Raw genomic sequence first — 13,646 nt, 5'->3', positions numbered from 1 at the left:
TGGGTCATATATATGTATATGATTTAAAGATGTAGTTTGTATACTTTATTAAATCTAATAAAATAAACAGCATTTGCTGATTTTTCTCTTTAAGATGCAACAATAAATATAAAACGATAAATATAAATAAACTGTATGCATTTAAATTGATAGAAATTAAAGTGTAGATTGTTCAATTTCAAATAACTTGTTTTTCACTATATCTGCTTCCTTCATCGTGGATGAAGCTGAGCTGCAAAATATAAAGAAGAGAATAAAATGGATAGACTAGTCTAACAAAAGATCAAGCAAAAAAAAAGTTAATCATAATACAAGTGGAAGAAGATGTTATTATCATTTGCATGTGAAAATGATTCTCTCTCCAACGCTGTCAAAACGTTGATAATATTAAATTCTGGCCATTAGTAAATGAGAAACCTGCAACACATGCTAATACATCAATTTGCAGGTACATTTCCTCAATCTGCTTTTCTTTCTTCTAGGCAATTCAGTTGCAGTAACTTGTTCTTCTGATTACTACCCTATTGCCACACATATTGGGTCCACTAGTAATTAGCAATCTATTCAAAATCCTATGTTGCTTAATTTATAATTTTGATTTCATAGTCATACATACACAGAAATATTTTTCTTACAGTAATAAGACAGCTTTGAAACTAAAAAGTAGCTAGATTTGTTCATGGTGGGTTTTTTGTTTTGTTTGTTTGTTTACAAGCTGTAGATGTTTTGGTGGGAACTGGTTTGGTGAAATAAACAGAAGATTTCATTTCTTAATTTGAGATTTTAATCAGTCAGGATCGTTGGTAACATGATATAACTACTATTCAAATAGCATTTGCAGATATATATTTATATATGTATATATATATTTATCTAAAGTAAGCCAGTTTTCTAATACAAACATTGCCATTCCACAAGCAAACATCATTCTTAAATAGCAGTCTTTTTGACATTTCTTTGGAGGAAGGCAGAAATGTATCCATATGTTAACCTATCTCTCTCTTTTTGAAGGAGATTCCATATAAGTGAATATGAAATGATAGCATAGTTTCATATTGTACTCTTATACAAATATAAAAAATGATTTAAAGTTTCAGAGCTGCCATTTGGAATTTAGTTGCTGAAAGAAAAGCAGAATTTCACGGGAGTCATTCTTGTCTAAATCATTGTTTATCTGTTGTGCGTGCAGTAGTTTTACTCTTGAGAATTCATTTTCAAATGAAGCAACCGGTGCAAGTTGTAGGTGCATTTAGCCACACCGTTATCATCGTTATGTTTTAAAACACGGATAAACACAGAGGCATTCCTTTGTACCTTTGCATTTTTTTTACCTTTCTTTTATTTTTTTTTGGTCTTAGTAGTGTTCTTCTTTGTGTGGTCTATGGTACTGAATGTTCAGCAAGGTACATAATTGAGGAAAAAATACAAAGCATTGAGTCAAAGGAAAAGAGTTCTTAAGTGTGATGGGAAGGTTAGAACCCCATGTTAGCCATTAAGAGATGCTTCAAGGCAGGAAGGGTAAGACCCTTGATGGTCTTTAGTAGGGAGTGTAGTATTCAGTCTATTCAACAGAAAAATATAATTAGCAAATATTTTAGAATGTTTGCCCTTCCTGGAGGAGAATGAGTAAGAGCACATTTGCAGGCAGTGATATTTTTGTATTTTTAATTCCACATAGTCACCTCTGAACTAGGAGTTATGATCCACTGAGGAATCTGTTTTCTACATCTAGGCTTGAGTTTCAAAATTCCCGTCAGGTCTGTACTGTCGTAGTGTTGTATATGATTTTCCTTATAGGGACAATGTATTTTCTTGCAAGCTCTCTGTAATTACCATTTTCAACAGCATGTCTAATATTTCATGATCCTGTATGATAAATTTAATCAACTGAAATTATCTACATAGTTGGTAAAATGCAGTAAATAATTCAGAATTAAAACAAATACTGTTCATTATTCAGATATGTAGCTTAACAAGCTAGAAAAAAAAGATTTATTCAGTTATGTGTATTTGTGTATTTCATTCTCATCAGGCTGAGAAAGTAAAAATGGATGGTTTGAATATATTTAACAGAAGAATCCATCAAGTAAGAAATATTAGAATAACAAAAATAGAATTATGTGTTGCTTATTAGCCATACATTTATTAAAAATATGCACCATCCTTGATATCATGGTATCATAGAAATGCAAAATTCTCAAGGAACCTGTTAAAGGTCAAGGACAGTTATTATTTTTTCCTATTCTGCACTTTTGAAACCACATCTGAAGAGCTTGACCAGTTTTGGGCTGTTCAGTATTAAAAAAAAATTGTTGCTTGGCTTGCCCAGAGAGGTTGTAGAATTTTCATCCTTGGAGATATATGGAACTAGAGTAGACATTGCCCTGAGCAACCTACTCTCACATTGAAGTTGGCCCTAGTTTGAGCAGGGGTTGGATCCGATGACTTTCAGGGGCCCCCTCCAACTTAAATTCTTTTGAAATTTTAAAATTTAGAACCTCTCCACTATGTCTTTTGAGATTTTTTACACATTTCATTTAAAAACTTACTTTTAAATGCAACACCAACAATTCTTGCACAAGGTACTGTCTGGTATTTGGGTCTTTTTTGGTTGATTGGTTGGCTGTTGTTTTTTTTTGTTGTTTGTTTGTTTGTTTTGGCACAGGTTGTTGCTTATTTTTTTGCAGTACTGTGATGTGACCTGTTTTTGAAAGGGTAATCCAGTCAGTGCCTCAAAGAAGATTCTCTAATGAATCAGCTAAGTTCTTAATTAAAAAAAAAAAAAAGTATATATATTTTTTTTCAAACGTCAAATCTGTTCTAAGGAATATACACTTGATTTGTAGCTCTTCAATATCGTATGTCTCTCATAAATGTTATATATTCAACAGTGGTATAGCTAGTTATATGCCCTGAAAATTTTAAATTTCTCACATATTGCTTAGACATACATAGTGGCACTTAGTAAGATCAGCCAAGATAAAACAGACATAATTTGAAAACAGGGAAACTCTGGTTAGGCATTTGAAAGAAAGAAGTTGTGATGAGGGTGGTCAGACGCTGGAACAGGTGAGCCAGAGAAGATTGCAGAGTCTCTGTCATTGGAGATATTTAAAATATCACTGAAGAAGCCTGTGAGCAGCCCAGTCCTTCTTTGAGGGTGGGCAGTTGGACCAGAAAATCTTCAGAGGTCTTCCAACTCTAACGATTCTATGATTCTGTGATACTGTAAAAAAACGTAAAACTCTGAATCTCTGTGTTTACACGAAGTTATTCTTGGTTGAACAAACATCTTGATAGTCTGAGCAGGAATCCCAGGTTGCAGAGTTCTGCTCAGCGGAGCGTGAGCAGCATTAGCACGAGCCGACACGGTGCATCGCAGGAGGCTGTGTCGCAACATGGAAACCATGTGCTACCATGTGGTTCCTTTCTTAACACTGGGGCTGCATCTGACACAGCTTCTGTTCCGTGATCTCCTTTTCCTTGTAGAAAAATAGATTTCTCTCTTTGCTTTTACACTGTCGTGTGTTTTGGGATATGCACCCCGCACAGTTAAACAATTTCTAATTAGGTTGCTTCAGTATGTCTGATAATCCTTGTGTACATACATGAGAGTATGGTCAGGCTTAATAGTTACTAATATAGAAGAGTTCTGTTACACAGGCATAGCTGAGAGATTTTCTTTGAATTTTGGCAGCCTTCAGAGAGGGTGTTAACAGAAAACAAATGACTCTGGTAAACACACAGAAAAAAAAAAATCCAAGAGAATGATTACTGCAGAGTCTTTATTTCTGAAGAGGAACAAGGACTGTAAGGACATGCTTAATGGAGAATCTGTATCTCATGAGATGTTCACCAAAGGAAATGAACTAGAGCAAAGGAAGCAGCTCTCTGTTGGCACTCTTTATCATAACATAGCCTTCAAGGTGGTATTATAAAACAAGTTACTGCTGTGCATCCCATCACTGACAGTGCCGAGTACACAGAATATTCTGTACCCCTGTTCAGCCATACTGTTATCATCATAACTGCATACACTTCAGCATCCCTGCTCCAGAGCTCTGCAAAGGAATTAAAACTCACCTTGTGGTATGCAGTCTTGACAGTTATCTGTAAATAAATGTTATGTGTGACCATCTCCTGTGCCCTGCAACTTCTTATCGGTGGAGATAAGAAGTAGGACCATAGTCTGTGTATAGTGATCACGTAGGACATAGCCGACAGTAGGGATTTTGGGCATATGTTGATCATCAACTTGTTAGAATGATGTCCCAGCCCTTACGCAGGGTGATTGTTTTGTTATTCTTGTTAAATGTAGGAATCCGCAACTCAGTGGAAAGTTAAGTTCCTGTTTTGATAAAAATTAGTACAGTAACCAGAATGAAGTCGCCTTTGCTAATGCTTCCCTCAGCCATGCCTTGGTGCACATCTGCTTCTGGCACATTGTTAGCTAGCGTGTTGATGGTAATGGACTCAGAATTTTTATGCTGTACACTGTGCTGTTGTGTTAGCATTCAGATTCCCTGAACAAACATGGAGTTTCTGAGGCATGTCGAACTGAGGTAAAGAAATAGTATTTAAAGCAAAACAGCACTTTTGGTCTGCATGCTCCAAAACAGCATATTGAAATCCAAAACCAAAAATAAATTAAGACTCCAAACTAAATTCCTTTGTGATTTACCATTCAAAATGTAGTGTGTGCCAACACCTTAACCTATACCTGAAATGCTGCAGTATTCATGTGCTCAATTAATAAAGAATAATTACAACAGCTCAAGGATTTCACATACGAAAAAATTACCTCAAGGAAACAATTGTATGCCAGTTACTCAAGAGTTACTCAACATCATTTGCTCTCAGACTAATCCATGGTCTTGCATTTTTTCCCTAGTAACTTTGAATCTAAACATTTTCCCTCTAAAACTTGTGGAAAAACAAAATTGTACTATATACAGTTCCTGGCCAATACTGAATACAATTTTCTGCATAGGCACAAAAATGAAATCACTGCCGTAGTGATTTATATTATTTTCTCTTTCAAAAAAAAGATCTCTTCTGGGATCACAGCAAGAGAAAAATACTGTAGAAGAGAATATAATCATAATGAATTAAAACAGGTGAAGGAGAAGTACTTGATTCATTGTTGAGGAGTACTGTGATGAGCCTAAAATTGCATAAATGATAGTGTGAAAATCCGGCAGCCTCTTTATTCCTTCCACTCACTGTTCAGTAAGAAGTGCTCAGTTTGCTTTGGGATTATAGAAGATAAGGAAGACTTCTTCCTGAAAATGGAATAGGTGTTTCTTGGATGTCAAGATACGTGAAAAAAATAGTATTTGAACCACCTGAGACTGTGCATACAGATTTATTGTGGCTAAATAAATAAATAAATAAATTCCTTTTATTATACAAAACAGAAGCTCACCTTAACTGAAGTATTGAAACATTCTGATATGAATTGCTTTGCAAAGCTTTTTGGGTACTGCTGCTAAGTTTTCATACTATATTTCTAATCTTCATATCCTATATTAATCTGTCGTGGACAGCTCAAATTTAAATTCTAGCTTAATGTAACAGTAACATTTTGAGAAACATTTGGGAAATATTAAAATAGTGTTAATTTAACAGTTAAAAAGAAGAGTGTATTATAGATTTTTTTGTATGTGTGTGTGATGTAAATGTTTTTGGTGTTAGGATCTTCAGACTTCTAGACCAAATTATTGATATAATGGGAATTTATTTTTAAAAATAACTTATATGCCATTCCCAAGACCGACTTGGGATTCATTTAATTTTGTTTCATAGCTAAATGCTATTTATCAATAGTGCTTTGATTTCAGCTTTCATATGCATTTTCCAAGACTTTATTAACTGTCAGATATAACGCAGTGAACAAAAGCTGTATTGTTAATTCATATTCTGAATACTGTGTTCAGTGAATTTAGATCTTGACTATTAGCTGTTCTGAACATGAAAACTAAATCCTGAGTTGCAGCAAACCCACTAAACACCATATTATGGGCAGTGGGAGGGAGGAGGCAGTTGGGAGGGCATGGCCTGGACCACAAAGGGATGATAGCTGGATTTTACACCACCTTGGTGCTGATGATAGTCTTCTCATTGTAATCCAGCTGGCAAGTGACAAATGCATTATTTTGGCCTACCTGGCAGGAAAGGCAAAGTTGTCTACTGAAGTGGTGATGGAAGAAGGCACCTCAGACTGAAGTGGTACATGGCCATCCAAGATCAATAAGTCATTTTGACAAATGAAGGCAATGTGTATTTTTGTTGCAGTGGGGGTAGGAGAGGGAAATGAAGATATCATAGCTAATCTGTTAAGGAGTTCTCCTTTTCAAGAAACATTACTTCAGTCTTTCCACAGCTCAGCCTAAGCTTCCTCCCCTTCAAGACCTGATCTCTTCAAGGCAGTGGTGGTGGATGTATTTGTGGTCCATTTAGTAGGGTGTCGTTGCCTGTTGAGACCACGGCACTTCTCTAACATGATGCCATCTAATGATATAAGATGGAAAGGAGAATAAGCATAAGAATATTTTTTAAACTTTTGTTGTAAAATACATTTAATTATCATTTTTTATTGCATTTAACACTCTTTTTGACTGGTATAGAGTTATATTCTTCCTATTAGCTAGTTCGGTGCTAAGTTTTAGATTTCCTATTAAAATAGTGGTGACAACACAACAATGGCTTAGTTGTTGCTGAGCAGTGCTTACATGAGTCAAGAACTTTTTTGCTTCTTGTGCTGCTCTGCCAGTGAGTAGATGGGAGGAGACACAGCCAGGACAGCAGACCCATACTGACCAAAGGGATGTCCCATACCGTATGGCATTGTGCTCAGCAGTAACAGCTGGAGGAAAGAAGGAGGAAGGTGGGACATTCAGATTTGTGGTGTTTGTATTCTCAAGTAACTATTAAGTGTGATGAGCCCTGCTTTAGTGGAAATGGCTGAACAACTGCCTGCCGATGGGAAGTAGTGGATGAATTCATTACGTTGCTCTGTCTGTACATGCAGCTTTTGCTCTACCTATTAAAAGTGCCTTTATCTCAACTCGTGAGTTTTTTCCCTTATACCATCCCCATTCTCTTCCTCATCCCACTGGGGGGGAGGGAGAAAGTGGCTTCGTGGTGCTGAGATGCCTATGGGGGTTAACCCACAACACATTTAACTATTAAATATTTAAATATTAAATATTTAAATATTTATTAAACAATATGAATGAGTTATGTCTTCTGCTTTATGTAGACCAGTTCAAGTAGCAATTACAAACTTTGCTTTTGTGATCTAATGAGAGTTTTTGCTATTGTGAGTTTCCTAGTGCTACTTAATTATATGAGTTCAGAATTAATATCTCCCATACTGGTCTTTTAATTGGATGGAACATAGGCACGTATGTTCCTGATGGTGTTTCTGTTTAGCAATTACATTAAAAGTTTATTTGATGACAGCAGTAGAATGATTATATTAAATACAAGTTGAAATAGTTGTGTCTACTTGTACTATACAAAACAATTTACAAAATATGCCGTAACCTGATTGCAGATTTACTGCTATACAATAAAAGGGACTGTTGTTATAAAAAGTCATGGAAAAATCAGGCAGATGAACCATTAACTGTGTACATTTAGCTAATGAAAATGGAAAGCAAGAATCTCCTAACTGATTCATAATCATTTGGGTTGAAGGCTCATAAGCTGTGATGTGATAGATAAAAAGGTCACCAATTAAGTTTTTGTGCATGGTGGAAAAATTACGGAGATGTGTTTGACATAGTGACAAAAAAAAAAAAAAAAAAAAAAACAAAACACTACCACCACCAAAAACAACAAAGCCCACAACACAATGCCTGTGTGATATTCACTTGTATTTTGGATGATTTTTTCAGTCTGAGATGCTTCTATGAAATTAGGTTATCAGCAGTTCAAAGAATACAGTAAAGTAGTTTTCAAATGAGACATGGATGCCTGGTAGGTGCTTTGTGTAAGAGAACGTAGCCTCACTAATATTCAGTAACTAGAGTAGTTTCATAATCTTCTAGTAGCTGATAATTTAGAGAGGAGCGTGTTTTATCTTCCTCTGCTTAGTGATAGCACGTAGAAACTTAGTATCTGAGTATTTTTTTGTCTTAATATTAAGCATTAACCTGTGCAGAAGCATATGACTTGCTGGTACTCAAGGAGGTAACTTAATGTTTATACTACAGTACCACAGTTATATACTGTATAGAGTATACAGAGTATACAGTGTACCGCTGTATACTCTGAAATTTACCGAGCATATGCAATATATGACTCAAAACTTTCAAAATGTCAGATTTTGAGTGCATACTGTTATGTAACCGCTTGGGTACGTAAATAACTGGTCTGAACAAGTTCTTTAGTCTGAGATCGTTAGTGTTTAGAGGATTAAACTGTTAAAAAAAGAGAGAGAGAGAGAGGGAGAGGGAATAAGAGTGCCAAATATGAGAAAATGGTAGGTAGTGCTAATTTTTTGCAAGTTGAAGACCAAACCTAGATATTTTAAAATAAATGAAAATTAATAAACGAAATGTAATGATTTGACTACATGCATTGGTAATTTTTTAGAGACACTGTTTGCATACTTACAGGAGTGGAAAAATAACATGTCCTTAATGCAAACACAGACAACCATTGGAATTTTCTTCACAAGACAATAAAGCACATAGTCCACCCTGATGAAAAGTTATCTGTTTATGTATAGTGAGCTGTTTGAGGTTTTTTGTTGAGGTTCCTTCCCTTCCTCCTAGCTTACTGGATTTGGGAAAGAATTTCATATAGACTGTTTAAAATGGGAGTAGATCTTCCACATCTCACCTGGTCTACAAGAAGGCTGTGAAATAGGGTTTAGCAACCTTTGCTTCTTCAGTTTTGAAGACAGTGGATTGCCATAAGGCTTTCAGGAACAAAGTACATCCTTGATAAAGCGATAGAAAATGTGGGAGGTAGCATTTGAGGTTTCATTTATTAATACACATGGTTTATCAAGATTGCAAATTAAAGTACAACATGTGTGTATTTTTCTCTCAATGGCACAAAAGGCATTGTGTTGATGGGAGGTTTCAGGCTTGCTGCTCATAGTGACAGGCTTCATAGCTGTGTAAAAAAATAGGTTGGGGCAACATGTTTGGTAAGGATAAATGAGACTAGTTATTCGCTCCACTCATGTTATTTTCATTTACAACCAGTTGTAAAAGAGGTCAGTTTTTATCTTATCAGAAATTCTGTGAATTCATGTCTTAAACTAGTACATCTGAAACATCCTTTGAAACTTCACCCAAAAAAATGACAGTGTCAGCTTAATACTGAGAGATTTCCAAAACAATTGGTGGCTATTAATCACAAAAACTCTTGCTACAGACTGAAAACTAAGTGCTTCTTGAATTTAATATGCAGTTTACACAAAAGAGAAGGACAATCTTAAAGCATGCTTGAAAGGAATTCAATTATTTGTCTGAACTCATTAAAGCAAAGACGGTAATGATAACCATTTTTATGGAAAACATGAACTTGCTTTTTAGTAAAGGTGAAATAGCATTTCAACAGATTATTAGGAACTTGGTAAAAGTTTCATCATACAAAGTAAGCTGCAGTGTACAAAGAATGGAACAGAAGCTTATTTGTTTAGAATAGGTGAGTCACATTGCACATTACACAACTGCTAGCATTCTTTTAAATGGTGTTAATTTTCTGTTTGCCAGTTTGAAGTAATGGAAATCAATATTCATCTTTGACATTACAGTATATTTACATAATAATTTGTCATTAATCATACCATTTGACAAATCCACATCAACTCAAAATGATGAAAAATCAGGCAATAACTTCAGGATTCATTTTTCCTCATTTTTTTTTCCCCTTTTAGAACTGGGTAGAAAAATCAGAGAAACAGAAACTACTGTCAGATACCCTCGACCTTTCAGAGCTATTTCATCCAGACACATTTCTCAATGCCTTACGCCAGGAGACTGCAAGGTGAGGGAAAAATAATCTACCTACTTATGTGTGCAAATGTGCCATTACTCCACATCGTGAGGATGGTTACCTTATTTTCAGGACACAGACCCAACAAATCATGTCAATTACTGTCATTAGTCATCTCCTTTTTATCACTTGCACTGAAGTACAATAGTTAAGAGTTTCTTGTTTAAATGCTGATTATTATTTTTTTAAATAGATAAAATTCATAATGTATTTTTCTTCAGAGTAAGACTTACTGTGATATGGTAAACATTGAAAATACATTGATTTTGTTTTGTATTTTATTTTCTGTGGTTATATGTCTCTAAGATTTACTGTATATGTGTTTCCCTTGCAGAGTAATGAGCTGTTCAGTGGACAGTCTGAAATTTACAGCATCATGGAAAGGGCGAATACAGGAAGGCAAACTCCAAGTTAAGGTATTGTGCTTAGCAGTATTTCTCTTTGTTTTTCTTTTGCTCCTAAATGTTTCACATATTAAAAAAAAAAAAAAAAAAGATTATTAGAGGTATTGTAGTATTTCATAAGACGTTTTATTAGTAGTCCAAGTTGTAGTCGTAGTTGTAGTCCAAGTCATCTGTCTACATACTTTTTGGAAGATTGAACTATAAATATATTGGTGTATCAGGAATACAAAGGCTTGTTAATTATAGACATCTACAATAACGGTAGTGCAAAAATTGTGTAGTAAATTCTGCATGGAAGAAAGGGGGTTATATTTTTATCCCTCCCTAGTCAGATTGCTTATTTAAAAATTCAGAATTAAAATTATTCTTGCTCCATTATCTTCATCGTCCTCTTATATAAAATTGAAGCTGATATTACATTAGCTAATATCCATTGTCCAGGAAGTAGCTAAAAGACTTGTGACACATAGCAAGAGGAAATACATACAGAAGTGTAAGTGAAAGGCCATGTCTTAGCAACTGTTGAATCATTGAAGTGAGACTTTTCAGGAAGTAAACAGAACAAAGTGAGCTATAATATGACTAGCTTTAAATATGACAAAGATCCAACAATTTGTTAACGGACATTTAAGGCTACAGCCAGCAGCTATGAAGTCACTACTGATTGCTTAGACAGCAAGGTACAGATGAATCCTCAAATGATTAGTTTAGGTTCTTAGCATTTCAGATGCCACTGTTATTTTGGCTAAATCCAAATCTCTTTGCACCCATTTTATGCTTAAATTTGTAGGGAATTTTGAGTATTGATTCCACTGGATATGTTGGGCCCATGATAATACTGCTCAAAGAGATGTGTTCAGCACGGAATCATAGAATCACAGAATGGTTTGGGTTGGAAGAGACCTTAAAGATCATCTAGTTCCACCCCCCTGCTGTGGGCAGGGACACCTCCCACCAGACCAGGTTGCCCAAAGCCCCATCCAGCCTGGCCTTGAACACCTCCAGGGGTTGGGGCATCCACAGCTTCTCTGGGCAACCTGTGCCAGGGCCTCACCACACTCTGAGTCAAGAATTTCTTCCTTATATCTAATATAAATTTACCCTCTTTTAGTTTAAAACCATCACTCCTTGTCCTATCACCACACCCCCTGACAAAGAGTCCCTCCCCAGCTTTCCTGTAGTGCCCTTTAGCTACTGGAAGGCCGCTGTAAGGTCTCCCCGGAGCCTTCTCTTCTCCAGGCTGAACAACCCCAACTCCCTCAGTCTGTCTTCACAGGAGAGGTTCTCCAGCCCCATGATCATCTTTGTGATCCTCCTCTGGATTTGTTTTAATACATCCTTGTACTTCTTCTGCTGGGGGTCCCAGAGCTGAATGCAGTACTCCAGGTAGGGCCTAACGAGAGCAGAGTAGAGGGGGGGAGAATCAACTCCCTTGACCTGCTGGCCATGCTTCCTTTGATGCAGCCCAGGATACAGTTGGCTTTCTGGGCTGCTATTATACATTGCCAGCTCACGTTGTGCTTCTCATGAACCGCACCCCTCCCCCCCCCCCCCAAGGTCCTTCTCCTCAGAAATGCTCTCAATCCGTTCTCCACCCAGCCTGTATTTGTGCTTGGGATTGCCCTGGCCCAGATGCAGGATCTTGCACTTGGCCTTGTTGAACTCAAGCCTCTCAAGCCTGTCCAGGTCCCTCTGGATGACATCCCTTCCCTCCAGCATGTCGACAGCACCACACAGATTGGTGTCACCGGGAAACTTGCTGAGGGTGCACTCAATCCCACTGTCAATGTCACCAACAAAAATGTTAAACAGCACCAGTCACAATACTGACCCCTGAGAAACACCACTTGTCACTGATCTTCACTTGGACACTGAGCTATTGACCACAACTCTTTGAGTGCAACCATCCAGCCAATTCCTTACCCACTGAGTGATCCATCCATCAAATCCGTGTCTTTTCGACGTAGAGACAAGGATATCATGAGGGACATTGTCCAATGCTTTGCACAAGTCCAGGTAAATGATGTACATTGCTCTTCCCCTGTCCACGAATGCAGTAACCCCATTGTAGAAGTCCTCCAGATTTGTCCCACACAATCTGCATGACAAAAATAAAAACAAAACAACAAACAAACAAAAAAAAACACAAAAGCTACAGCTGTGTTCTTTTCAGAAACATGAGTGAATAATGCAGGACTCTCACCTTGTGACAATGTACTGATGTACTGCTACAGCAGAGTTCTGTAGGATTAGGAGAGAGAAAGCAAGTGGCAGGACTCCTTGTCTAGTCTGATAATGCAGGCAGATGCAAGACTGTGGGAGATATAAGAGTTCTCAGTCAGCTTCTGACACTATACAGAATTATTAATACAAAATGCATGAGAATTTCATGTTTCTAAAATATTAAGGGATTGTACGTCCAGAAAAGATAACTGTAATTATCTAATCTGTCCTTTATCCAGTACAGTCTTTTGAACATTTTCAAATTATTTCCTGGTGGCACTGGAAAATATCACTTTGAAAATTAATCAATCTTTTAGTAAGAGTAATGGTTGTCTACCTTATTTAATGAGAATCAAACAGGCACCTACAACCTGTAGATAAATAAGCCAAGAGACTTTTAGGGTACTCTATCTCCCTGTAAGTCTGAGAGCCTGCTAATCGCATGTTTTGCGGTTCCATATTCACCCAAGACTTCTAAGTCCACAGAAGTGAGCAAAAAATGAATTTTGTTTTTCAGACCACTTATTCTAGGTTAACTTACAACTGAAGATCCCAGAAGCTTGGACTTTTTCAAAATCATCCTTCCACCTTTGACAAATGTTAGAAGTCAATGTCAAATGTCTCAAGTGCATGGATAAAGAATTTCCATATACTAAATAATATTATAGTATTTTACAGTTGCTAGATTGAAGTGGCTGCTTGGAAACTGAAGAATTAAAGGTTAATTTGAGGAAAGATGTTTATAACAACACTCATACCTAGGTGTATTGAAGGTTATAATTTTTTTAATGTGTAAATTTATATGGCAATTTTTAGAAATATTAGTAAAGTAAGAATCCCGTCAGTGTTACTCGCTTGTTCTGAGTATTTTCCTTTCCCCAGTAAGAGCTATGTTCATTGAATCTGTGTTATTATGTATTCACCAGTATCTTCACTGCTACATTGAATCTTTGACGTACAAAAGGGTGTTGGAACCCTTTGCCATGCTGAACATTTACATTC

At 36.5% G+C, this 13,646-nt stretch overlaps 1 protein-coding gene across 2 annotated transcripts in view; it reads left to right on the top strand.

Annotated features, from left to right (window-relative positions):
• Nucleotides 1-13,646, top strand: part of DYNC2H1 (dynein cytoplasmic 2 heavy chain 1) — a 165,174-nt gene that overhangs the window by 139,413 nt on the left and 12,115 nt on the right. For both annotated transcript variants that reach the window (XM_080576938.1, XM_080576943.1), the window contains 2 exons: nt 9,899-10,008; nt 10,352-10,433. In XM_080576938.1, coding sequence (XP_080433064.1) covers nt 9,899-10,008; nt 10,352-10,433 — 192 coding nt within the window. The remainder of the gene's footprint in view (nt 1-9,898; nt 10,009-10,351; nt 10,434-13,646) is intronic.

The sequence above is a fragment of the Anser brachyrhynchus genome, assembly GCF_964034855.1.
Source record: "Anser brachyrhynchus genome assembly, chromosome: 1".
Lineage (NCBI taxonomy): Eukaryota > Metazoa > Chordata > Aves > Anseriformes > Anatidae > Anser > Anser brachyrhynchus.
This window is presented reverse-complemented; position numbering and strand designations above follow the sequence as displayed.